This window comes from Pseudorasbora parva, chromosome 20 (assembly GCF_024679245.1).
Source record: "Pseudorasbora parva isolate DD20220531a chromosome 20, ASM2467924v1, whole genome shotgun sequence".
Classification (NCBI taxonomy): Eukaryota; Metazoa; Chordata; class Actinopteri; order Cypriniformes; family Gobionidae; genus Pseudorasbora; species Pseudorasbora parva.
The window spans coordinates 34632367-34659858 of NC_090191.1; the positions used below are offsets into that span (position 1 = coordinate 34632367).

The following is a 27492-nucleotide window of genomic DNA, read 5'->3' on the forward strand; positions in this document are numbered from 1 at the left end:
TGCTATTGGTTAAAAACTATGCCATGCCCTTTAGGGGAAACAAACCAATCCAGGCGAGAGGCGTCGCCATTCTTAACTGTCATTGGTCAAATTTGCAATCGCTCACATTGTTTGACAGCATGTAGACACCCACCAAAACCAGATTATTCATAAACATGTTAAAACGTGATCACAAAGTGGATAAAAATATATATATATACTTTGCGTTTTGTGCTTACCGTTTATATTTATGTGTGTATGTGCATAACGTCATGTCATTGATACAGAAAGATCATCTCTCTCTCTCTCTCTCTCTCTCTCTCTCTCTCTCTCTCTCTCTCTCTCTCTCTCTCTCTCTATATATATATATATATATATATATATATATATATATATATATATATACACTAAATACGTTAGTTTCCTAGTTAAAAGATGAACGCCCTTTCAAGTCAAAATTCGAGCTCGTAATCACGACTTCATAAGAGAGAAGTAACGTTACGGACATTTCTGATAGCACGTGAAGGCAGCATACCGTACATATATAGATATTTACATCTTTCATCAACTGCTGCTGTAATTCATAGCTGAGTAAGTTACAGTTTGGTTAACAAGGGTGAAACACATTCCGATTAACTGCCACCCTAATCGTTAGTCTTCAAAACATAGACCGTAAAAATCTACTTTTTGATAAACGTGTTATGGGGACGCATCACGAAAATGCCACGGATGCAAATGTAGTGTTTTCATGACTCACGTGGACATGAACTGTGTGTGGCGTGGCGTCTGAAAGTTGATTGTTGACAGTCATAGTTGACAGTAATCTATCAAAGTAGAATCTGAATAGACTCGGGGTTAAAGTGAAGCCAGCTTCTGCCATCTAGTGGAGCGGATGATAAACTGGACTTCAGTTTCTAAAATGAGTCATGTATTTTAGTGCGACTGCCAACAGATTCAAAGTTGCTTTAAATGGGCTCATTTACTATATTCCAATACGACATACCTTTTTATACAAAAGCAAAATGTGTTAAACGTGTATAAGGCAATTAACAAATAGGTAATTGTAAACTCCCTCTTGTGGTCAATAAGTTTATCCTTATCATTAATGAAACCACAACAAACCTTAGGTGGTTAGTAAGGTGAGAGGACTGAGATTTATAATCTTTTTTGATTTTTGGCAAGGTTTCGAACAGCTAACAGCATAGTTTCAGTAAATTATACAGATAAGCTTCCAACTGATAGGTTAAGAAGACATATAAAATGTCTGATGTGTTCAACTCATGGTTTAACTCAGTCACATGCCCAAAGTATAAACTTGCATATTGTTTTGTTTTTTGTTTTGTATCCCTTTAAGCATTTTGAAAAAGAGAAGAGAGTCTAAGGAGAGAAAATGTTATAATTTAAGAAAAGGTAAAAACACAACTTGCACACCAAATCATGCATTGACTAGGGTTTCAATGGTTTCAACAGACAATCTTTACACAGTTCTTAATAAAGAATGTACTCTTACCTTTATTCAAGGTGTCAAGGCTAAAAGTCAATGATTTTTTAATTTTTTATTATTGTAATACGCATTTTTTTGTGTACAACTTTTATCAAGAGTGCAAACTGAACACATTTTCCACATAGGCAAAGCATGTGAATTCTTCACATTTTACTCAACAGAAAATTATTTTCAGGTGCATGTACTTTAAGGTGCTTTGGATAATTAAGCATGTGTCAAAGATTGTAACCCCAAATACTCCTTCACACCTTTTGTTTTATTTCCCAAATATTCCCCCCCAAATTTTCACATTGTGTGTTGGACATTATTAATGCCTGTAGTACAACAGAATTCAGAGACTGCTGGTAAACAAGTTCAAAACATTTACACACATTTAATTACTTTCTCTCATCCAAAGCATAAAACATGCATATACAGTCTCAGTAGATTCAGATTGATTTCCTAGTCTACGCTAGCATTCGCCTGTCCCATCACTTCAGTGTCCTCTCGTGTTCTCAAAGAGAACTGCACCAGAATGTCCGACTGCTTGGTTGCTGGACATTTAAATAATTACATTGCATATCCCTGACTGTGATTTCAGCTGTCCTGGAGAAGGTCATAGGATCCACTGGAAATCACTTGATGCTTGTCTTCACCCTTTTACAAAAGACAGAACAGATCTATTTTAATGAACATCACATGTGTACACATTAATTTAAGGAACGATTATAGTCTTGTAAGACATGACACAAATTCCCAGCATTTAACCAATCATAAACTTATAGCTAGCTAACAACTGGTTCCCAAAATGTTCAGAGAACATTAGTTTTAACCTTAAAATAACCGCTAGAGTACATTATGTATAGGTTTCCTTTAGTAAAACCACAAAAATAACCATTATAGAATATTCTGTACAGATTATTTTAATAAAAGTTATTAACCAAAATAAAAAAAGATTCTAGAAATGTTAGTTTATGGTTATACAAATAAAACCTAGAAAATTACAACAACAACAACAACAACAAAAACCCTTCACTGCTACTTACTAACCTACCGAGAACGTTTCAAGAATATGATTATATTGTCCCCAAAAACATGTGAACCATATGGGAACGATAGGGGAAGGTTCTGTGTTTGCTGGATAACAAACTGCTTTACTTACGTTTGATTCACTGACTGGTGGAGTTTGTTCTTTTGTGGCTTTTGAGTCATACACAGGATTACTGATGTTTGGACTGGATTCTGATTGGTTTACATCTTCCCCTTCATCCTCCTCCTAACATTATAATAATTAAAATAATTATATAAACACACCACATGTAGACAAAAAGGATGTTTATGTAATAGGGCTGTCAATTAAAATGTTTCATCGCAATTATTCTAATACACAAAATCATTTGTGTGGCTTGTGTTCAGTAGAATCATTTTGTTGAACTTCTCAATTTATAAATACATTATTGATAATAATAAACTGTTTTATTCGTAAATAGTGAGCTTTGACAGCCTTAATATCTAAATGTGAACACAAACAAGATTACCTTAAAGTAGTGGAACTGGAAAGGCTTTGTTTTATGAGTATAGAAATTGTATCCCACAAATCCAGTTGCTACAATGAGGATGATGAGCCCCAGGATGCCAATGCCCATCCCGGCCTTATGAGCCGGGTGGATGGATGGAGGGGGAGGGGGAGGTGCTTTTAATGGGCCCTGGAGAACATGGATGACCCCATTGGATGCAAAAATGTCTGAGTCTATGACATAACGGTCATTGATGTAACCAGAGGAGGTCTAAAGGAGACAAGAGAGTGATGATAAGGAGATCAAAAAGAGTTTGTCTGTATAATTCAAAATAAGAATGAAGTAACTTATATCCTCACCATTACTTGAGGGTTCTGGAGATCCGGGATGCTGGTAATGGTCAGGCTCTGTCCCAGTCGTGTTCGGACATGAGTGATGTTAATAAGTGCCTGCAGTACCAAAGCCCTCCCATCTAGTAGATGGTGCTCTATGTCTCTTCCACTCAAAGTCTGTTGAACACATTAAGGACATTACAATATTTCTTACAATTTTTCTGTCATGACCCTCAGAGTGTTTAGCATGGTAATGGATATGACAATATGCTACTGCCAATACATACACAACACACTACTGTGAGCAAGCAAGACATGCTGCTGCTGTATTATTTAGCATTAATGAATTACCCCGGAGCTGGGGAAGGTGGAGGGTTTTTGGAAAGTGTAATTTGTACAGAAAGCTCATTGGCTACTGACACAGCAGGAACCAATCAGAGCTGTGTTTTATGGAGAATTATAATTAATTAATAATAATAAATTCATTTGAAAACTTATCTTTTATATGTACACAATCGTTCAAAATTTTGAATCAGTAAAATTAAAAAAATACACACAAACTAAGATTTTTATTCAACAAAAATGCATTAAACTGACGAAGAGTGACAGTAAGACTTTTAAATTATTACTACAATTTCATATAAACAGTTTTTTTGACCTCTGTGTTCATCAAAAAATCATGACAAACAAACATACGATAGGAAATGCTTTCAAAAAATATTAAGGAGCCTAACTGCTTTGATAACATTAATAATAATGAAAAATGTTTTTGAGCGCCAAATCAGCATATTATAAGTTATTTTAAATTAATAATATTTTAATATTCAAAGTTCAAACACATTAAAAAACCTTACCAATTATGTATCTAATGTTACTCTAATAAGTAAAAGAAAGAATACATGCTATAAACTTAATACAAATCAAATATTATAAAGATATAAAAAAGTATAAAAGTCAATTATTTTTGACAATATTAAGTTGTCTGTATAATATCGCACCTAATGTTTTCCTCTTTAAAACATAATTATGGGCTAAAAGAGTTTTTTAAAAGTTCAAATTCATATTACTTTGAATTTACAACAAATGTGGGAGCGGGTTTAACATAATGATGGCAGAGAGATTCTGCGTGCTAATTGTAAACACAGAAGCTGGCGAACAGCGGTCTTTCAAATCAGCTTTGGCCGCGACTCTGGAAGACTTGGAGTTAAGCTTTTCTCTGAGAAAAGAACAAAGAATGACACTGAAGTCATTCTTAAGAAGGGAAGATGTGTTCAGAGTTTTGCAGACGGGATACGGGGAAAGTTTAATCTATCAACTAGCTCTGCTTCACGTTGCTCTGGTTGGTTGTAGCGCTATCCTATTGTGAGCAGAGAGGATTTGAAAGACAACCGTTTATCCCGCCCCTCGAATTGAGCTGTCAATGGTGAGTTTCCAGACCAAACATCTTGATGTGGGTCAGGCTCGTCAGGCTAACAACAAATGGCAACAAAAATGAAAAGTATAGAAGGTGGATGTGGGAGTCACCTGGTTGCTATAGAGGCCATCGTTATCAGGAACAAAAAGAGTGGACAGGACAGTAATATTGTTTAGGCGATTCACAAACACTTTCCCTGATGCAGAAGTTGAATAATTCAGGATTTGCTGAAAAAGAAAGAGCAGTCATATATCTACATTCTAGAAGATTTACCATGCCCATAAATAAATCATTTATATGCTTTAAGATAAAAAGCATTTTAAGCCCTTGAGAATGCCTTGCCCCATCGACTTCCACTGTTAGTCCATTACAGCACAGTTTTTGTTTGTTTTTACATACTGAGAGACAAGTCAAAATTATTATTTCTGTCAATAGCTGAAGTTCTACTCACAGACAGGAAGTTAGATAAGGTTGGTCTGGCTGAGAGAACCTGCAGCAAGTTTCCTGTACAGGAGTATCCGTCACCAATGTAGCCAGTTTTACACTCACACTTGACATCTGAAACAAACACAATCCGTCTAATCCCAAACTTGGCCCTGTCTGTATACTTGTAGAACAGCTTCACATATATCCCTGAGGACTTTTACCTTTCACTCTATAGCAGAACGTGTCCCACGTCTCAGACAGGTTATTGCGAATACCATAGTCCACAATACCCACATGTCCAAAGCCACATTTTGGGTTAGAGAAGCTCATGGGATACGCTACCCTCGCTTTGTCAAGCCAGCCTGCTGCGCACAAGCTATAACCTGCCTGCAGGACAAACAAAGAAAATACACACAATAACATTCAGACAATGAGCCCTAATGGTACAGCAGCCTAAAATGATTGCATTACTTTAAGAGCGGCACCTGCTGGGCATATGACAGCTGCGTGTAGGTAGCGATAGTTCCTCCTTCCTCCTTGCAGGCCTCTTGCGCCATTGTGTAGTTGAATTTGTATGTTCCCTTTGAGGAACGATGATGGAAAACTCCTAATGTTTTATCTAAAACAATGGGGAAACAATCATTAACTTTGAGCTGCCAAGGCATCCGCGTCATGGCATGCCGTGGTTACTGTTATGGGAAGCTGGGCCCTCAGGACATGCTGGAGAACAGGATAATGTTTTTCAACTGGCAAAATAACTTTTTCTAAATACAATTGCTAGAAAAAGTCTACACACCCAGGATATTCCACAAACATAAGATACTTTGTTTTGGCTTATTTCTAAGAAATCCCTGTATATTATTTGTCGAGATGACAATGGATTGCAAAAAGCTCAGTGAGAAAAATCCAAATGTGGTAGTCGAGAGAAATGTTGATAACACATATTTCATTCAGTACTGAAACAGAATTTATTGAAAATAATTATTTTTAAAATGTAAAATAAATCAAATTTAATTACATTTAATTTTAAGTTAATTGATTTAATTGATTAAATGTATTTAAATAAATTCAGATATCATTCTAATGTGTTGATTTGGTACTTATTTATTATCAATTATTACTGGTGTTTTATTGTTAATAATGGTTGTTGTTATTATTATTATCTATGTTAAAAAGATTTTGCTGCTTAATATTTGTTGGTATACACCATGATTTATTACATTTTATATTATACATTATTATACATTTATTTATACTTTTGTGACATTATAAATATATGTACTGTCCCTTTTGATCAATTTAAAGCATCCTTGTTGAATAAAAGTATTAAAGCATCATTGTTTTAATCAGTTGCAAAATTATGCAGCAAAGACAACATTGATAAAACTAAGAAATTGTCTCTCAGTTTTACTAAATCAGTATATTAGAATGATTTCTGTATAATGTGTATCTGTATTAAGGATCACGTGACACTGAAAACTGGAGTAATGATACTGAAAATAAAGCTTTGCCATCACATGAATACTTTTAACAAATATATTAAAATAGAAAAATGTGTTTTTTTTATTAAAAATAAATGACCTTTTCTATAATTAGGGAGTTGGCAATAGTGCATATGAAGAATACATACCCTCATAGTGCAGGTCCGTGCACTGAGCATTTGAATTGCAAAGTCCATTATCTTGTAGACAACGATTGACTGGCAACAGCTTTGCTTGGCAATCAATCCCATCGCCAATGTAGTTGTCTTTACACTCACATTTCCTCTTTCCCTGGTGACCAACACACATGAAACATGGGTGTCTAAACCCGCATATAAAGACCATATTCAGTTTAAATAATGAAAGAGAAAGTTCTGTTTACAGGTCCGGTCATGGTGCAGGTAGCGTGCTCGTGACACCCGCCATTTTCACCATCCACACAGGAGTCGACGGGTGTGCACACAAACCCATCGCCGGAGAAACCTTTGAGACACGTGCAGCTGACCTTCTCTCCTTTCTGACTGCACTTAGCATCCTTAGAACAGCCGCCATTCCAATACTTGCACAAATTGGCCGCTGCAGAAGATACAGAGGTGAGTAGACAGTTTTAACTCTTGGTTATTATCACTATTAATATTGCTATTGAAATCTTCATGTATGTACCTGTACAGGTGATACCATCTCCTTCATAGAAGGGTTTACAGATACAGGTATTATTCTCCATGCAGACGCCCTTCTTGTGGCAAGCCGGATTGCAAACAAGACCATCAGCTGAAATATCAGAAATACATGCAGTGAACTGGACTTGCAGGTATAAAGTAATACTTGTCTTTCTCTGGTATGTTATATAACCTAAAAACAAAAAGAGTAATGAGAAGGTCTATACCTAATTTGTTCTCACACTGTGGACCAGTCCACCCCTCTTCACAAAAACATGAACCGGAACCTTTTGGACCCTCATCACATGACCCATGTTCTGTACAGTTGCAGGCTTAGGAAGAGAGGAAATAAGCCAACTATATATACATACATGTATGACAGAGTAATTTGTTTACAATACATATAATTGTTTTAAAAAAGCTTACCTTTGCAATCTGGTCCAAAATGGCCATCCACACACAGTTCACAGGCTACACCTGTAAATCCAGCATCGCAAGTGCAGGTGCCATTGCCTAAATGATCCTCATCACACTTGCCATGGTTACTGCAAGGAGATCCTGCATCCCCAGGACATGCTGGAGAACAGGATAATGTTCTTCAATTGGCAAAATAAAGTTTTTTCTAAATACAGTGGCTAGAAAAATCTACAAACCTAGTTAAAATTAGGGTTTTCAGATGTAAAATCTGCATATATATACACAGCGTGTTAACAGTTTACTGTGAATAGTACAGCAAGACACTGCTTACCAAGACAGTCCCTGCCGTAGTGCCCTGAACAGCACTTGGGCTTCCATGTGACCACTGTACATGTTGACTGACATCCTGTATATCTAGTCATTGATGAATCTGAAAGGGCGCACTTTTGTTCTGCCTAGATTGAAAGCACAAATGAATTGAAGTTAAAACAAAAAACATTATATAATGAACTGAATTATATATTTTTAACAGTGCATGTCCATTAACTTTGAGGAAAACCATGTCTAGCCTTATGTTTAGAAAGGCCATGTTTATTAAAAACTGTAATATAAAAACAGTAATATTTTGAAATATTATTACAATTACAAAAAAACTTTCTATTTTGATATATATATATATCATATCAATAAAGAGAACAAATGCTATTTTACAATATTTTAGTACAAAGTTTTATAATAAATCCATGACATCTAATAAGAGCTGACTAGATACAGTCAAACATATTGTTCAAACTCTTTCCATAACATAATACTTTAAGCTTTAGCTTCAGATAAAGATGAAAATTACCTTTAGCTTGCTTCCAAGCGGGCAATCCGATACAGAGCGACCACAATATCTGCACGCCAACTATTACAACAACAACAACAAAAAAGAGGAACGGTAGATTGATTAGATCTGACCACTTTAGCATTGATGCAAATTGCACAAGTACATACTATACAAACCATACATTGTACTAAATGGCTGCATTTAAGTCATTTTTTATGCTCTCCCTCACTAACTTCTCTATATCTTGATTACTGCCTACTATTGGCAAATCCCTTACAATGTGCATAAATGGAAGCCCATGATGACTTGGAATCCAATATGGAGCTTAGTTTTTTCCTTATGAGATTGTTTTATGCACCATTCTATTGGCTTGTATGTATGTTTGGGTTGGGGAGAAAATAAAAAAATGACACAAATTAAAATGATAACAATACAATAAACTATAACTGTGTAAAACAAGGTCAGCTTAAGTAGAGGATGCAGTTAAATGTCAGAATAACTCCAATATCATACACTAGAGTTGTGTGGGGTGGGGGTATATTAAGCGCAATCTGACTTCATGCATTGTGTGTAGTCTTTGGATGCCTTGGAGGTAGACTCGCTCAAAATCGAGGGTCTCTCCAAATAAACTTCCTTTAACTGGAGTTAAAACGCAGCCAATGTTGTTCGAAGTAAAAAAGTGAAAATAATTCGAATTCGACTCACAGTGAAATCAATGGTGTGCTTATAATCACAGCGCCCCCCAAGGCTCGGAGGATTCAGCAGACAGTCGATGCCGTAAATCATGCCTCCATTGAAATCAAGGTTTCTCTTTACAATCCGACAGCTTTTGTGGTTCACATAAAGCTCCCCCTGAAAGATAAATATGCATAACACAATGTATGATTAAATAAAAAATAAATAAAATAGATATGTGTTATATATGAAATATATATAAAAAGTACTCACTATTTGCTCTTCCCCCATGCAGGCCACTGACAGATCTGAGCCCTGTTGAGTTTTTAAAGAGCTGGCATGGATGAGCGCTGCAGGCAGGAGCTAGTGGACACACAATAAATTGAAATACACTTAAATGATGGATTATGGAGTCAACACTGAATTTTATGTCATGATTAATTAGTCTAATACCTCCATGCCATTGCCTAAAAATTAAATACACTGGATATGTGATTTGTCCCTTGGCCTACAACTGTTAGAAACCAACCTTGGTGTCACGCACGATGTGGTATTTAAGATACTCAGCAAGCTGATCACGGTTATGCATTGCATACAGGAAGTCTTTCTGCTCTTGGGCCAGGGCGGCCATTGCAGTGTCCGTGGGCATGAACAGGGTGACAGGCTGATGAACTGAGTCCATCACCAATGCCAACGTATCTGTGTCCTTTAATCAAACAAGGTAATATAAATCTTGGTGGATTTTCAATTTAGAAGAAAAAAGGATGTCCTTTTGCTTATTTTACCTCAAGAAGTTTGTAGAATGTCTTGAAGCCGTGGATATTGACCACTTCCGAGAGGTTACGCTTTCAGAAAAAAGGAAAACCAGTGTTATTTCATAATTACATGGCATGCATGAATCATAAAATAAAAGATGAATATTGTTATTCTGTGGCGACATACTGGTGTGCTTTCTTGTTCCCTTTCTTTCTGAATCTGGAAACCCGGAGGCAGTAAGACAGTATCAATCTCATGGAAAATCCCATTGCTACTTTCCAGATCACTGAACACCACCTTGGCTTTGTTATTGATGTATATAGTATCCTGGAAACAAATGATGAGTTAAATACATATCTTATCCAGTCATGCATCAGTGTGCATCAGGTACCGTACCTCTGAGTACGTAATGGTGAGGATGTCACCAGTAAGTGTGGTCAGGTTACGAGGCTGCATGAGATCTTCTGGCACGAGGGCACTGCAGGACACTATGTGGTATCTCATGATTTTGGTATTTTTAGAATGTCTCCACTTTACAATGTTCTTCATCTAAATATAAAAGCAGGAGCAATCAGTAACATTAAAGAAACTCACTATCACAATATCCTCTTAATGTCCATGACACATATAAAGAGACATATAACATGTATAGTAGATCAAATACCATTTAGATTATTCACATTTCCAGGTCATATTTTAATTTAAATTCTGAAGAATATTCTTCTGAAGAGCATTGGGACATTGTTTTTTTTCCTATTCACCAATTTGGCTCCTATTCTTTAGAGGCCTTGTTTTCATTAAACTTCATGAAAGTTCAATCACATGGCACTAGATTTTTAATCTTCCAGCCAGTCATGGCACAAACTATTAGGTCATTTACTTTTAATCTGTCAGCCAATCAGCTTGCATCTTGTGCAAACGAGCTAATAGGCATGTTATTTGTCAGCAAATGAGCTTGCGCGCTCCTAATACCACTAACATTTAAATAGCCAGCTTCAGTCTTTTGCTGTAAGATGGTTCAGTGTGTGAGCACTTTTCTTACTCATGGTGGACCTGGTCAAGTAAGTGGCTTTTTTTTCTCTCCATTTTTAAAATGTTAAATCCATCAGTGAAGCTCTGTTTTTTCTATTATTGTGTAGTAGGAGGTAATTTTTCGTATGTCTTTCAGCTAGTGGTGTGATCTCCTGCATTTGCTAATGGTAAGCTTTGGCCTTTTTAGTGTTTCTTACTAGTTAAGGGATCACTCCACTTTTTTTTGAAAATAGGCTCTTTTTCCAACTCCAGTTAAATGTTTTTGAATCCATTCAGCTGATCTCTGGGTCTGGTGGTAAAGCTTAGCTTAGTGTAGATAACTGACTCTAGACTGTTAGCATCTCTCTCAAATGACCAGTTTCAATATTTTTTTCTACTTTCTTACTAATTGAATATTCTGTAGACTGAGTTACAAAAAAAATAAGTTACCTGGTTGCCATAAAATTTAGTTAATTTAAATAAGAAATTTGAGTTAATACAATTAACATTGAGACTTGACAACTTTTATTCAAATATTAAAAGATTTTGTATGCATATTGGATACCTTTTTATTTGTAGTGAGGCAGTGAAAACATGCCAAAATGTGATAAACCATGAAAATAGCACAATTATGTGGTTCAAATTGAGTTTCTTTTTATTAAACCAATTTCCTTAATTGAATCAATTCAAACTATTTCAGTAAACTCAAAATTAAGCCAACCAGGTTACTTTAAGTTAAACCAACTTTTTCTGACAGTGTAGTTACATTGTGCACTAAGACTGATGGCAAATGTAGTCTTTCTTGACTGATAGGACTAGGTACTATATTCATTCCTGTGTAATCAAGACACTTTGCTGCTGTACCATGGGTGCAGCAGGTGCAATGATATTGAAACTCTTTACTCCTTTGCTAATGGTCCAATCTGATTCTTTGATCCATTCTTTGATCTGATTTTAATTTAATTCTAAATTCTAGCCAATTTGACTAGTGTAAAAGTTAAAAAACTGGTTACATTACAGGGTGTATATCAAGTAATGGGTGTCTATTCCCTAAGTCCTGCATAGTTTAGCTTCAACCGGCTCCAACACTTAATCCTTTTTCTGATGTGGAGAAACACTGCAGGAATGGACACCCCTAATGTGAACTCTTGGATTTAGTGACTTGTAAATCTCCTTTAAACCGCAAAACCTTAGACTAGGTAAACCTTGTAGACACCCCCATTGACATGCATTATATGAGAAACTGTTGGAGTTAATTTGTGTTCTACTGAAGAAACACACCTACATCTTGGATGCCCTGGGTGTAAGCAGATAAACATCAAATCTTAATTTGGGTGAACTATCCCTTTAAGAGATTCAACTAGTTTTGAACCATCCCTCCCCACAAGTGTGTTCGTTTCTCAGCTGTCTAATGGCTCAACTCTCTTTAGGTTATGTCACATCTCCATTGGCTTAAGTTCAGGACGTGCATCTGTGCTATAAATCATTTGTTGCATCACCCAACCTCACTAAATATCCGTGACAGCATTTGTGATCAATGTATGATTCTCACTAACAAATCTTTAAGAATGCCTCAACCAGGCATCTCACATGCCCAATCTCATCTCGTTAATTGACTCCATTTATCTTTTGGAGAAGTTGTAACTTTCCTGCCCTGTCAATGTCCTCAATAGAGTTCAACTGTTTGTTTGTGTGCAAGTTAAAATTGTCTAAAATTGAATGATCAGGCCACATTTGAGTAAAGTCAGATTTTCAAAGGGTTTACAACTTTTCTTGCCATTCATTGTATTGCGAACCTTAAAGTCTTACCTCTGTCGAGTTGAAAGCATTTGAATTGGGTACAAAGACTGTGTAAGGGCCCCGATTTCCGAGGTCAGAAACTTGATTCCTCTGTGAAGAAAGAAAATCCTCAGATCACAATCTCAGAATTTCAGGTTTAAAAACAAGATTGTGTAATTTACAAAATCAGCGTACCACCAGTCCTAGGTAAAATTCCATATAATTTCTCTTTTGAATCTCCTAAAATGAAAAAGGAGTTACACTGTTAAGGTATTTCACTTGTATGCCTGTTTACATTTTGCTGTACTTCAAGGTTTGTACCTTTAACAGGGTGCCTTTGCAGGTCTCCCCATCCCCGATAAAGCCAGGCCTGCAAGTGCAGTTCCTCTCCAGGGGTCCTGTCATGGTACAGTCAGCAAACCTGTGGCATCCTCCATTTCTCTGTCAAAACGAGCACTTGTGTGACTTTGTGCCATGTTATTCAGGCTATTCTGTGAGTTGATTGCTGTAATGTCAAGTTTATGTAAGAGTGATTGTCAACTGGTGGGTTCTGACTAAGAAATGAATGTAGAATTGAGCCTGTTTTAGTGAAACCACTGGTATTCTAAACATTTACTAATCAATGATTAAACAATTTAACTTGAGGGCAATTGATGTTTAAGGTTTGGCAGTAAAACCAGTTGAGAATTAATGTTTTATATAATTTTAATAGTTATCAAAAGCATGTACTACCTCAATACAGACGTTGATGGATTCACATTGCTTTCCATTCCCAGAAAAGCCTAGTTTGCAGTTACATGCTGACTGGGAGAGGAAAAATAAACGTTACATTAATTCATTCTAAGAGGGAGAATGTAAATATCATGTCCAGGTCACTAAATCCAAAATGAAATTGTGTTGGTAATGTCTTAATTGTCATGTTTAATTTTCTGTAACTCTCTTACTAATGCAATACAGTGATGGAAATTGTATCTATACAATGTAGTATAAGTATGGAAATTACTTTGAAGGGATAGTTCACCCAAAAATCTAAATTGTCATCTCGCTCATGTTGTTCCAAACCTGTACAAGTGGGGTTTTTTTTTATTCCGTTGAACACAATATTTTGAAGAATGCTTGTAACCAAGCAGATGGTTTCTCTATCTGCTTGGTTACAAACATTCTTCCAGATATAATGTGTTCAGCGAACGATACTTGTACAGGTTTGAAACTACATAATGGAGTAAATGACAATTTTCATTTTTGGATGAACTATCCCTTTAAGCTGAATTAAATTAAACCATTGTTCAGGAAATTAACTTCCTATCAGTCTTTATTATCTTAAAAAAATTGTGCCGTTTGGTTCTGTTGTCATTGAACACTTGCAATAAACATTGAGCAGGTGTGGCCTTCCAGGAGCAGTTTTGGGATGAGTGAACTGAGACATGGACATGGTTTTTGTGAAATTTATTAAAAACTGTATTTGCTTGTTTTTGTCTTTGTAGAGGGTCTGTATGTTAGGCTCTTACCTTATTAGCACCTGTATGAATGCAGTCAGCATCTGCATGACATCCTCCATTCCCATCCAGGCATGGATTGATGGCTTTAGAGACACAGCAACACATTACAAATACAACTGTTTACCTTGCTTTTGAAATGCATAATAGTACATTCACAATAGACATTGTTTCCTGATTGTTTAAACCTAGGACGGTGGTGTTGTGAGTGCACTGTACTACCAGTTGAGTATTAAATGCGCACTTACAAATGCATACTTTTCCATCGCCTTCGTAACCTGGGTGGCACGCACATATTCTCCGTCCTGGGACAGTACGCTTGCACACGGCATGGACAGAGCAACCACCATTTTTCTCTGCACATGCATCCACCGCTTGGGTTGGAGATAACGCCATATATTAAATCAATATTTAAAATCATTGGCTACAACAGTTATTTAAGGGTTCTTGAGATCCTTACCTGTACAATATGTGCCATTGCCCTGAAATCCTGCAGCACAGCTACAATAATATGTGCTGTCCACTACCTTCAGCAAGCAGCTACAATGCACATCAAACACAAGACACCTCAAAGCTCAATGGAAATATTTAAAAACCATAGAATAGGCCTATTCAGACAGTAATTGTTTCTCATGTGGACTGTCCGTAAAATAATTTTGCATGCCACCTAGGGAGATAAAACTCTTGCATTCAGATGGCGACTTATTCTCGGTGGAGGAGCGATTCGGACTGCAATTAAAATGACCACAGTAGGAAATTTGGTCAGGGATTTTTACGCGGGTGCTGGGAGAAAAAACTGCATTCTGGATTCAGATGGCAATAAAATCACAGACCTGTAAATGATGAAAATATCTTACGACCCCACAAGAAACAATTATCGTCCAAATAAGGCTAATGTATGGATGTCACACACATGTGGGATCATTTCACATTAAAAAGCAAGTGTGATGCTTTTTAATGTGAAATTAAACTCTACCAACTGTAGATGAGGTCAATTAGCAACAGGTGTAAGCATCTTGTGTGTTTTTTTAAAGATATTTTAGATACATTATTCCCAAGGGACTTAATAAAGAAATACAGTTTTATATACCAATTTAACTAATTTCAAACCACTCCCTCAATTAGAGCTCCTGGCACACCTGTTGCTAATTGTAAGATTCCTTAAAATCCACTGTTTGCCTAAAGCCTAGTTCAGACTGCACGATTTTCAAACTCGTTGGGTCACTGCTCTATTCACACTGCATGACTATCTGGGGTGTCATTCAGTCACTGCTGTGTTCACACTGCACGATGGTTTGACGACAGAGGAGTTCACACTGCATGACTGAACAAGAGGAAGAATCGCAGACAGCTCTCTCTCTCTCCGGTGTGCAAACTACGTTTCCCAACTACACGTGCGATGTGACAAGTAAACAACGCGAGATCACACGTGCGTCAGACCGGAGTTCTCGCGCGAGACTTTGAATTGTTATTAAAAATGATAAACTGCACAAAGTTTGCTTCAAATTGTCTGTGCGCTGATTTGTGCAGAAAAAGAAAAAAGATTATGGCGGAAGAAATTGTTGGAGAGACAGAGGGAGCCAGGATTTTGTTCTGCAAAGGCAGTTTGAGGTAAATAAATAATTATTTAATGTGCTGCTGCTGTGGCTGGATGTGCAAATGTTTGGCCTTTGTTTCTGTTTGATAGAATTGTAAATATATCTATTAAAATACTGAAATTCTGCTCTAACTCCTCCCTGAACCTCCTGCTGCCCTGTATCTCACTCTCTCATTGGCTTTCGGTGTAATTTTCAGTCAGAACGCTGTTCACACAGCAGGAGTTTGAATCGCCGACAGGTCCAGATATTTAGCATGCCAAACATCTCACCGGCGTCGGCGATTCTCTCTGATCGCGTCTTTGATCATTCATACTGCGTGATTGTCACTCGCGTGCACGAGCACCGATTTGCCTGTGATCTCGGGCATTTGTCGGCGATTTCACAAAACCTGTCGGCGACTCAAAATCGGGGCAAAAATCGGGCAGTGTGAACTAGGCTTTAAGCCTAGTTCAGACTGCACGATTTTCAAACTCGTCGGGTCACTGCTCTATTCACACTGCATGACTATCTGGGGTATCATTCAGTCACTGCTGTGTTCACATTGCACGATGGTCTGACGACAGAGGAGTTCATACTGCGTGACTGAACAAGAGGAAGAATCGCCGACAACTCTCTCTCTCTCCGGTGCGCAAACTACGTTTCCCAAACACACGTGCGATGTGCCGAGCAAACAACGCGAGATCACACGTGCGTCCGACCGGAGTTCTCGCGCGAGACTTTGAATTGTTGTTTAAAATGATAAACTGCACAACGTTTGCTTCAAACTGTATGTGCGCTGATTTGTGGAGAAAAAGAAAAAAAAGATTATGGCGGAAGACATTGTTGGAGAGACAGAGGGAGCCAGGATTGTGTTCTGCAAAGACAGTTTGAGGTAAATAAACTATTTTGTAATGTGCTGCTGCTGTGGCTGGATGTGCAAATGTTTTGCCTTTGTTTCTGTTTGATAGAATTGTAAATATATCTATTAAAATACTGAAATTCTGCTCTATAACTCCTCACTGAACGTCGTGCTGCCCTGTATCTCACTCTCTCATTGGCTGTCGGTCATCGCCGATGTAATTTTCAGTCAGAACGCTGTTCACACAGCAGGAGTTTGAATCGCCGACAAGTCCAGATATTTAGCATGCCAAATCTCACCGGCGTCGGCGATTCTCTCTGATCGCGTCTTTGATTATTCACACTGCGTGATTGTCACTCGCGTGCACGAGCACCGATTTGCCTGTGATCTTGGGCATTTGTCGGCGATTCCGCAAAACCTGTCGGCGACTCAAAATCGGGGGAAAAATCGGGCAGTGTGAACTAGGCTTAAGCAGCTCTTGATGTCTGATTGAGGCCTTGAAGGTGGCTAAAACCATTTTAAAAGAAATAATCCACAAATGTATAACTGCAAAGTGAGTATTTTTGTGTTTTTAAAGGCCACATTTTACTCCAAATTGCACTACCATTAAAAAGTTTGGTGAAAAATGTTTTAATGCAAAAAATATTTACTAAATATTTTCTAATTTAAAATGGCCATTATTGTGAAATTTAAATTTAAAATACATTTTATATTTGAATATATTTTAAAATGATTTAAAAATGATTGATTAATAATTTTTTTGTGGTAGTTTTTTTTTCCAATCGTGATCACTTCAGAAATATGCACGTATTGTCTTTTAAAATGATTATCTTATCACGTATTATTTATTTGAAATGGGGAATCTTTTATAACAATGTAAGAGTCTTTGCTCTCAATTTTATGTGTCCATAAATGTTATTTTAAAATTAAGAGTAAATATTTTTTGCATGGACTTTTCATGACAATTTCTCATTCTTATGATGTTATATGATATATGATGAGAAATGTTTTTTGTTGTTGTTTTTTTAAGGTGTAATATGACATGTTCTTCATAGATTTCATGAGATTAACCCACTGCAAAAAATGCTCTTCTTACTTAGCCTTGTTTCTAGTCTAAATATCTAACAATTCTCTTCTTATTCAAGATGAATTTACTATAGTAAAATGACATAAGATATGTTTTCTTGTTGTGTTGAAAATAAAATCAAAATGAAATTAGTTTTTGCTTAAAACAGGCCAGTGGGGTGAGAAAAGTAATCTTGTTTCTGACTGAAATCTTGTTTCCATCCCTAAAGAAATAAGATTATTTTTCTCACCCCATTGGGAGAATTTTGCCTGTTTTAAGCAAAAACTCACTTTTTTTTATATTTTCCGCCAGAAAAACAAGAAAATATCTTATGTAATTTTACTTTTCTAGTAAATGCATCTTGAAAAATATTTTTTTTGCAGTGCCCAAGAATGCTTTGGAAAGGTGGAATTTCGCTGATGCAGATGGTAGTATTATGGTACTGTATGATTACCATATTCCTACACTATCGTCTGTACATGTTATTCCAAGGTACTTCGAAATAATATGCTTTTAAAATGCTACCTCTTTGGTAGTGGGTGTGTCAAAAGCAAACTTACTTGGCACTGCTGTGGCACTTTCCTCCGCACTTATCTGATGTAATAGCTGAAAATAATTACCATATCTTCATTTTTATTTACTGATTACAGTTTATTTATTTGTACTGTATATACTCTAATGGTGAAAGGCATCCAAATACTTTGAGACTCATACCAATGGCACAGTTAATTCCTCTCCAGCCCAGATCACAGGTACAGCTGCCGTCTCCATCCACGTCGTCTTTGCAGCGTCCGTTGACACACTTGCACTCTAAACAGAAAGATATTGTATGAGAGAACAGTTCACAAAGTATGCAGAATGTGCAAGTATGAGCTTTTAAATGTCCGATACCTTGATCACAGTGAACTCCATATTTGCCAGCCTGGCAAGATTCGCATGCAGTGCCATTAAAACCCTGGTTGCACTGACAGACTCCTGTGCCGTTGATCCCATCTACACACACACCGTTGCCAAAGCAGGGCAGGCCTTCTGACCCTGGACAAGTCTCACAGTTGATACCATAATACCCCGCACAACACTTTCTTTCCTGCAAATGGAGAGAAACGGTGATATCATTCTGAACTGCAGAAAGCTCATGTCGCTATTAAATATGGAAGAATAAATGTAAAAAGAGAACGTATAAATGTACATACAATGTTGACTTTCTTACATAAACTCCTACATCCAATGGACATTAATGTCTCTTCATGATATACTCGACTGTACAGACATTTTCTCTTTGGCTTCATCTGAGAATAAACAATGAATAGGAAACATTATTTTTACACTAACTGGGGTGGGCACCACAAAGGGGAATGTGGAAAGATTTCTATCGCTTTGCAAATAAAACACAAGTAGATACATAATTATTCACAATTCAAATTAATATAATTTGATCAAATTAAATAAAAGGAATCAAACGGTGTAAAATACCATTTTGTATAAATGTCTCAGTCACAATATAAATAAGAAAATATAAATGCGTTTTCAAAAACAACAGATTTGATATTTTTTAAGTTTGTGTTAGAGTTGCACGATTCTGGATATATGGAGAATTCTGGATTTTTTTTTTGTTCAATATAAAGATCACGATTCTCCCATGATTTTAAAAAACAGAACAGACATCATGATTGACAGCTTCTCTGAGTGAAGTATGGTGAACTACTTGGAATAAAATGTTTGGGGGTTTAAATCGAAATTGCGATCTTTTAACGGTTAATCGTGCAGCTCTAGTTTGAGTTTAAATATTTTGAGACCACTTTATGTGCACACACCATTTTTTTTGCTCCTTTAGGGCAAGGGTTCTCAGTCGGAAACAAACAGTCCATGCAGGGTCCCTACAGACACAATGTGCATATTTAAAATGGATATTTAACAGAAAAAGAAGAAAATGCCAAGGTTAAATAGAATATTTCACCCAAAGAACTGTGTTGGTAGCTCTGTCACAGCGGTTGTTGGGGATGCTCAGGACAGCAGACAATGTGTGGATTACCCCTTTATTGGTCACTATATCGGTCACGTTCACCTCAGCCTCATTTACAAGCAACTATGACAGAGAAATCCCATATGCATCCATGACTGAGCATTGTATTTACTGTACCATGCTGACTTAAAATAATTTAGCCATTACTTACTTTCTTATCTTGCCGAAAAATTCCCAGTTGATACGAGAAGCCAAGCATAGTATCTTTATACAGTCCATCCACCAAATCTCCATCTTTTAGAATCTCATTCAGTATAATGTGATACTGGGTCACGTTTAACTCCTGGAACGCACAGACACACAAAATCCATGACACAAGAATGAGATACTATATACTTAAAGGGTTACTTCAGCGATTAGCATATGGCTTTCTATCAGTAGAAACCCTGGAGTATATTCGAATGATCGTCCTCATCGTAAAATGTTTGGCCAAATGCTAAAGACTACAGTCAGCAGAGGGAGCTATTTCTGCATATTTTCAACTCGCACATGGGGGATGGAGTCGCACTCACAGCTTAGCTCGGATCAGGCATTCATGGAAACGGTGCGGCCGGCGGAGCAAAGTGAGTATTTTATCTTAAGATAGTTCCTATGAAAGTTAATATTCCAAAGGCATGAACTGAAAATGCGCCAAACTGAACACGCGCTGAGAACTACTGCCGCGAGTGTGGACGCGTTTACCTCAGCTTTCATCACGAGAGCTCATTCAGCTCATCATGATGAGTGTAATCTGACTCCTGCTGTGTTTGTGCTGACACTTCCTCAGCGGCTAAATCCCAATAGATTGAACAGACACTTTCAGTTTTTAATTATAGTGTCTGTTCTCTAACTGAACTGATTTTATGAAAATGAACGCGGTGGTGGGAAAGTAAAAGCGATTCAGTAGCGGTGGCTTTGGGAGTAGCCTCACAGGGCAGCGAAGCATTCTGAGAATTGTAGTCTTTCATCCCCGTGAGACAAAAATACATTTCCTGTCTTTTCTCAGATCACATTTCTACTACATTAATGTGCCAGTTTAAATACATATTCATCTTCCCAGGGCTAAAGTACCCCTGAAGTCAATTTTATCCATTAAAACTTGTATTTGATAACCAAAGTGACATTTACACATTCTTCCTTGTGAAAACATTTCTTCATGCCTTAAAATAGCTTGAACAACTCTACACTCAAATTAGCCGCACATCCACTCTCTCACATCAACTTAGAGATCCACTCGCTCAACTTTACTGTAGTAAATGCTGCACCATGGTATCACTCTTAATACACATAACGGTAATTAATATGATTAGCCTTTTGCTTGACTACGTTATCAAACAGATAATAATGTGTTGCCAAAATAACCAAGTTTCCATTCACCATCTCAGTCTGCCTTCTAAAATCAGTATCCTTAGAAACGCTTTGAACCAACGTCAGTGGAGAAAGGCATATTTCTTCATAATATACATAATTTACCAGCTGTATTGCTAAATACAAAAAACTGGGATAACCTGGTTTTCTCTTGAAAACCAGGTTTGTCTTAAAACACCAAATAGACATATAAACAATAAAAACTAAGGCTTTGTATATTTGTGTTTGTATGATACCAGTGAGTCCTTGCCCGTTCTTCTGAGGTATTCTTGGATAGCGCTGTCTGTCGGAGCAAACACAGTAAAGCCCGTAGACTCCTCCATTTCATTAGTCAGGTTGAGTTTCTGGTAAAATAAGTACAATCCAAAAACACACAATTCACTACAGTCCAAGCCATATGCAGAGGACAATAATTGTCATTTGAGGTGTGACAGACCTACAAGACTGGACACTCACCACGAGAGAGCTGCTGAAGAGAGAGAGATCAGAACTCTGATTCAACACCTCCAGTAAACCTTGACTCATCTGTTGCTCAGGCATCAACACCTGGAAAGAACAACAGTGGCATATTTTCTCAATCTGTGCATATGCATTTGTTCTGCATGCTATGTATATTCACTATGCACTCAATAAGTTGCACTTTATTTTAAATGTGGGATAAAAATGTGAAACCACACATTTTTTTTGCATAACATAATTAAACAACTTGTAGTAAATAAGACCCAAAGTTGTACTTGTTTTTATTTGAGAGCAATACTGTAAGTCTCTAGTGGCTTACTTTGTCAATAAGATGTATAACTCCATTCTTTGCTGCCATATCTCCAAAAGTTATATTTCCTCCTGCAACATTGGTTGACTGGATAAAAAATAGAGAGACAAACAGATTGATAAACAAAATATCATAGCAAAGTTTAAAGATAGACAAAATTGCACTGGTAAAGATAAGAGGTTTCCTCCTTACTTCGTTGGCTGTGTAAACAGGAAGTGTCCTTTTTAAAAGGGAAACCAGTCGTGGGGATGGGGAGGTACAAAGATTGTCGAGAGTAAATATCCCAGGAACTATGTGATTTCTGTGAGAGAAAAAAACAGCAAGTTGTATTAAAGGAGTGAAACAAGGATTAATTGTTACCAAAACATTGCAATATGACAAATTAGCTGATGTGGTTGCATGATCGAACTTACTTTACAAGACTTGGAAGATTGCTGCGGGTCATCCAGAAGTCTTTGTCTTCATTATTTAGTTTCTCTATGGCTTGAGCCGATGGCACGAAGAGTGTGAAATTGTCTGTTCCAGACAGTAGTTGAGAAAGATCTGCTCGCTATGGAATATTCCAGAACTTATTAGGAACACATTTGTTATTTATTAGGTTGCACATTTTAGTGACATTACTGAATGAATCAGTGAACCAACTGAAGGAGTGAATTATTCAATAACTCACTTATTTAGGTTGCTTCCAAAATTACATACTTTACTACTATATAGTAGCCGATAAACAGCATAAAAGAGTAGGCTAAAAGAACCTGGATGACCTTCTACTTCCGGTGAGGATTTTAAAGTGTGCAAATATGATAGAGACTTTACTATTTCTTGAGGCCGGGAGAAGCGGTAATGTCACGCAACTGACGCTGATAGGTCACATGACAATGACAAGCAAATGTAGTACATCCAGATTACATTTATACTATATAGAACATACTTTTTTTTACCACTAGCGAAGTACCTACTCAAGAGAGTATGATTTCAGATCCAGCCAGTGCTTTTTGAGCAAATAGCTTGAGTGAATGATTCATTGATTGACTCACTAATAAAGAGTCAATTGTCACCACCTGCTGGTGTGCAATGTAACCTGCAGAAAGAGTCAATAAAAACTAAAACTCCCCACCACCACTAAATGTAGAAAGTCTGTCAAGACTCAGGAATGTGCAAACACAGACAAGTGGAATGAAACAGTAAAAATTTAGTGGAATAAATATGAGCTGTCTCCTTGACCAATTAAATTCAAACTGGCTGTAACTTTAAAGCAAGTTTTAACACTAAAATTTAAAACTTACAGCAATCCAGAGGTTGAATTCTTGAAGATTTGGGTTTGATGCCACCTCCTACAAAAACAAAATTAAACAACCTTAAGAATATTTATGATATCAGGTTACACAAATATCATTTTGAAGAATTAGTAGATAAAAAAATTGCATACATTTCATTCAGTTGCACCTGACCTCTGCATAACCACATCAAAAAGTACCCAACAATAACACAGTCATACAATAGCATAGTCATATTTGGTACCTGTGCTAGTGTACCGTAACAAATTTTTCCGTCACCGTCATAGCCGTCCTCACACACACACTGCCATCCACCTGGGTTCAGGAACTTGCAGGTACCCTATGAGAAAACAGGAAAATTAAAGGAAGCAACATGTGCATACATACATTGTATGTAAAGATATGTGCAGGTGTGTGATGATTTGTTCGAACACTGACCAGGAAATGGCATCCACCTTTCTGTTCCACACACTGATTGACAGGTTCGCATTGTTTCCCGTTTCCATGGTAACCATTTTTGCAAGCACAATCACTCTAGAGAGAATATTAATCATCAAAAATACTGTAAATCTAGGTAGATGGGGTTTGGGAATCACAACAACCCCTCTCACCTGTCCTGGGCCCACATAGATACAGGTGGCATTCGGATGACACTCTCCTCTTGATGGATCCAGACAGTTATTGATGATCTGGCACTCATCTCCATCCTCCCTCCACCCACTCAGACACTGGCATGTGTGTGTGCCTGGACCGGTCTTTATGCATTTGGCCTTGGGGTAAATGAGAATAAACATGTTATCATGCCATGCTTACATAAAACACAAGCACACAGACACATTTGACTTACATTGATGCTGCAGCCTCCGCGATGTGGTAAAGCACACGGATCACTTTCAGTGCACATGTATCCATCCCCTTGGTAACCAGGCTTACATACACATCTTAAATAAAACAATGCAACAAGAACAAAAAGTCATTTAACACTGACGTTCTCCTTTCCTAATTTTTCTGATGCCAAAAAACCCTAAATATGATGGACTTAATTTCTACATTAAAAAACAACAACTACATGTGTTAGAATCATTGGTAATGTGTGAATACAAATTTAATAATTAATAGGTGATCAAGGTGATTTTTGACTGAGTCTCTCATTGAAGGACGTAGAACACTGACATGAACGCTTCCTTAACGGACACACAGTTGGCGTGGGCATGGCAGGGCTGGTTGGGTCCACACAACTGGGTCTGCTGCTCACAGAACTCTCCGGTATATCCGTCTATACAGGAACCCTGCTTACATTTACCGCTGGCCTCTGGACGGTTATCACACTCTCCGTGTATGCATCCACAAGCTGGCGTAAGGGAGGAATGCAAAGAAAATATTATTAAACATCTGAAGTATTCACAAATATTGTGCTGTAAAATAAACTCATACTTTTGTCACAAAACGGGCCGTATTTGTTGGAGTTGGCACAGTATTGGCAGCGTGATCCTTTGAAATTGGGCTCACACTGGCACGTGCCATTTCCATCTATGCCTTCTGAGCACTACAACAAAAGAAAATACAGTTATGATGCCTGAAAATGCTGAACTGTACAGTATTTGTGTATGTGTGTGTGTGTGTTTTACCTTCCCATGAGAGGAACATGGGGCGTTGAAGCCACCTGGGCATGGGGAACATTCTGGTCCAAAAAAACCTTTACAGCACTGAGGGGTCTGGTCAAGACAAATAATGACTGGATTAGATTGACCGGATCCGACTGACCAGCAAAACTAGATGCAGTTGCAAATTATGTCACATACTGTGGTTTAAATATATTAAATATAGTAAAACAAATACTCACAATCTTTGTTTCATTGCAGAACATTGCACAGCCATGGGTGGGTATGGTCATGCCAAAAGCACTTTTTTTGAACACACAGCCTCTAGAGAATATTTCCTGAAAGTGAGTCCAAAAAAGCAGCAACAAAATCAGTGTACAATTTAACACTGCAAGCCTGATACCAAGCTCTATTCAGACTAAAAGGTAGGTTTTAGTATTTATTAACTTTTAGTATTTATAATTAAATTATAGCATGTACTAATGGTTATTGCTGAATAGGTTACCAGTGATTCACCAGTTGGACAGGTAGATTTGGAGACAAACGTACAGCTAACACATGCACCCTGTGACAAAAAGAAGAAAAGACACACGTCACTTTGGTAACTAGGGCTGCTTACGAAATGTAATACTCTAGTATTTTTTACTTATTTTGATTAAGTAATGTTAAAAAGTCTGTTCTAATATAGAATGAATGTGTGTAGTATGAATGTAATTCTGACATACTACATTTGCCATGTTGTCATGTGACCTACCAGCGTCAGTTACATCACTTCACTGCCATTCACAATCTCTCCCATAGCTTTAAGGGATAGTAAAGTGTCAATTGTATGCACACTTGAGAATCTCCCAGGAAGAAGTAGGTCACCTGGGTACTTTTTGCCTACTCTTTTATGAGTACTGTGAATTTGTATACTCGTGTCCCAGTATGTGATTTCGGATGCAACCAATCACACGCTTCCTAACAGGTTTCTTGAACACTCTCTTCAAGTAGCACCACAGCGTTTACATCAAGTCAAAGTTTGAATGGCTTAATTGTAGTTAATTGTTAATTGTACTTTATACATAAAACTGGGATGGTGGATTTTTGACATAAGAAATACATTTAAGATAGAAAGGTGTATCTGTATCTACAGCTAAACAGTAAACACAAGTGGAGATATGGCTTACCTTATAAATACTGGCTTCTTTGGTGTCACACCTGTGAGGTAGGATGGGCTCTATGGACGGAGGAATCAGTAGCCCCTCCAGTGAATGAAGACGGCCGTTTTTTCCTTCAACGTCCAGTTCCAGCACCGTTTCCCCATTGACCAGGATCTGCCCCTGTTTGTGAAATAATCAGTGGTTTAATGATACAAGCATTCAGATCCTTAAATCACAATTAAAATGCCTGAATTGCATTGTTTACAGTAACATCATTTTTAGTGGCTGTATGGTGTAATGTACTCTCAAATTCACACAGGTGTCCTGGTAGAGAAACCACAGGTGTAGTTCATCACATTAACTAATAACCACTAATGTTTGATCACTAGAATTTGTACAAATAGGAATATTTTTTGTGTTATCTTTAGTAATAGTACAGTACAGTACATTTAGCTTGAACCGTGTGTCTATCTTCCATATTATTCTCACTTTGATTCACATTTTATTATCTAATGCAATGGCATTCATGCAGTGTTTCTTAAATGCACCACTGAATGGCCACTGAAATAAATTTGCTGAATTATTACTAAATTTAAGCTTATTTCTAAGCAATGCACATGTGAAAGAAATATTTTCTATTTAATGAATGATTATTACTCACAGCAGCCGTCACATTAAATGTCAGGACCTGGTCTGCCATTGTCACAGCACGAGGGTTTGACACAATGAAGCTGGCACTCAGCTGAACACAGATATGACAGTCAGTACCTAATCAGTGATGATCAATGATGATCTAGAAATGGATTTGAACATGCACACACAAACCTGAGAAGTGGACACTATGTGATTGCGCATCAGCTCAAGTAATTTTGTCTTACCCTAAATTGGGAGAAATTAAAAGAAAATGTAAAGTTATGGTTATGTGACTGGACATAACATAATTAAACAGCTGATACTTTTGCACAGTACCTCCTCAGAAGTAAGAAAGTCTAAATAGCCAGGCTTTAGGGAGGTAAAGGCTATATTTGTTGGAGCAAATAGTGTATAAGGTCCATCTTCTTCTAAAACTTTTGCCACATTGGTTTTCTGAGAAACAGAAATATCAAAGGGGTCAGGAAAAAATATATCACAGTTTTCACAAAAACAACTGTTTTCAACCCTGATAATAATAAAGAAATATTCTAAAGGATTATGAGTAATGGCTTCTAAAAATCCTCTTTGCCATCAGGGGAATCTAGTAAATTTTTGCATATATTCAAATAGAAAATACTAGTATTTAACAACATTACTGTTTTTACTGTATTTTTTATCAAATAAATTCATCCATGGTTAGTTTAATAGATGAAAAATCTTGACAAAAAACCTTGAGAGCAAATATTTGCCCTATAATAAAAGGTAATAAAAATTATTTCTAGAACAGGTCAAATGTCCTGAAGTGCACAAATTTAGGGTTTAATCAACTTAAAAACTCTGTTACCTCAAGTAGAGACTTAAACTGAGAGAACTTTCCATTTTTTGCGAGAATCTGCAACAAGTTTTCCTGAAAATAAAAGATAAACAAATTGGCCAAAAATAAATTA

The 27492-nt window shown here is 37.0% G+C and overlaps 1 protein-coding gene and 1 long non-coding RNA gene across 2 annotated transcripts in view; one reads left to right on the plus strand and one right to left on the minus strand.

Moving 5' to 3' along the window:
• Window positions 1-1523: 1523 nt before the first annotated feature.
• Window positions 1524-27492, minus strand: part of stab2 (stabilin 2) — a 34848-nt gene continuing 8879 nt past the window's right edge. Inside the window, exons 14-68 of the mRNA XM_067427990.1 lie at window positions 27390-27452; window positions 26882-26998; window positions 26738-26791; window positions 26574-26654; window positions 25940-26092; window positions 25276-25335; window positions 25013-25108; window positions 24798-24884; window positions 24604-24715; window positions 24343-24520; window positions 24017-24110; window positions 23781-23939; window positions 23608-23703; window positions 23414-23509; window positions 23179-23226; window positions 22309-22445; window positions 22088-22196; window positions 21905-21982; window positions 21583-21672; window positions 21363-21470; window positions 19931-20062; window positions 19714-19842; window positions 19571-19633; window positions 18950-19045; window positions 18648-18843; window positions 18471-18566; window positions 18317-18362; window positions 14715-14794; window positions 14503-14628; window positions 14267-14340; window positions 13491-13562; window positions 13080-13199; window positions 12954-12998; window positions 12789-12869; window positions 10365-10517; window positions 10155-10295; window positions 9998-10057; window positions 9742-9918; window positions 9486-9575; window positions 9243-9389; window positions 8556-8615; window positions 8040-8163; window positions 7718-7867; window positions 7519-7623; window positions 7296-7403; window positions 7015-7208; window positions 6782-6923; window positions 5637-5770; window positions 5373-5538; window positions 5177-5283; window positions 4836-4952; window positions 3339-3488; window positions 3001-3249; window positions 2625-2738; window positions 1524-2119 (exon numbers count right to left, since the gene is read on the minus strand). Of these exons, the coding sequence (XP_067284091.1) occupies window positions 2060-2119; window positions 2625-2738; window positions 3001-3249; window positions 3339-3488; window positions 4836-4952; window positions 5177-5283; window positions 5373-5538; window positions 5637-5770; window positions 6782-6923; window positions 7015-7208; window positions 7296-7403; window positions 7519-7623; window positions 7718-7867; window positions 8040-8163; window positions 8556-8615; window positions 9243-9389; window positions 9486-9575; window positions 9742-9918; window positions 9998-10057; window positions 10155-10295; window positions 10365-10517; window positions 12789-12869; window positions 12954-12998; window positions 13080-13199; window positions 13491-13562; window positions 14267-14340; window positions 14503-14628; window positions 14715-14794; window positions 18317-18362; window positions 18471-18566; window positions 18648-18843; window positions 18950-19045; window positions 19571-19633; window positions 19714-19842; window positions 19931-20062; window positions 21363-21470; window positions 21583-21672; window positions 21905-21982; window positions 22088-22196; window positions 22309-22445; window positions 23179-23226; window positions 23414-23509; window positions 23608-23703; window positions 23781-23939; window positions 24017-24110; window positions 24343-24520; window positions 24604-24715; window positions 24798-24884; window positions 25013-25108; window positions 25276-25335; window positions 25940-26092; window positions 26574-26654; window positions 26738-26791; window positions 26882-26998; window positions 27390-27452 (6120 nt within the window). The 3' untranslated portion in view covers window positions 1524-2059. The remainder of the gene's footprint in view (window positions 2120-2624; window positions 2739-3000; window positions 3250-3338; window positions 3489-4835; window positions 4953-5176; window positions 5284-5372; window positions 5539-5636; window positions 5771-6781; window positions 6924-7014; window positions 7209-7295; window positions 7404-7518; window positions 7624-7717; window positions 7868-8039; window positions 8164-8555; window positions 8616-9242; window positions 9390-9485; window positions 9576-9741; window positions 9919-9997; window positions 10058-10154; window positions 10296-10364; window positions 10518-12788; window positions 12870-12953; window positions 12999-13079; window positions 13200-13490; window positions 13563-14266; window positions 14341-14502; window positions 14629-14714; window positions 14795-18316; window positions 18363-18470; window positions 18567-18647; window positions 18844-18949; window positions 19046-19570; window positions 19634-19713; window positions 19843-19930; window positions 20063-21362; window positions 21471-21582; window positions 21673-21904; window positions 21983-22087; window positions 22197-22308; window positions 22446-23178; window positions 23227-23413; window positions 23510-23607; window positions 23704-23780; window positions 23940-24016; window positions 24111-24342; window positions 24521-24603; window positions 24716-24797; window positions 24885-25012; window positions 25109-25275; window positions 25336-25939; window positions 26093-26573; window positions 26655-26737; window positions 26792-26881; window positions 26999-27389; window positions 27453-27492) is intronic.
• Window positions 10990-13473, plus strand: LOC137049470 (uncharacterized). Its single transcript, XR_010899616.1, has 3 exons — window positions 10990-11029; window positions 11137-11167; window positions 13102-13473. It is a non-coding gene; the product is annotated as an uncharacterized lncRNA (long non-coding RNA).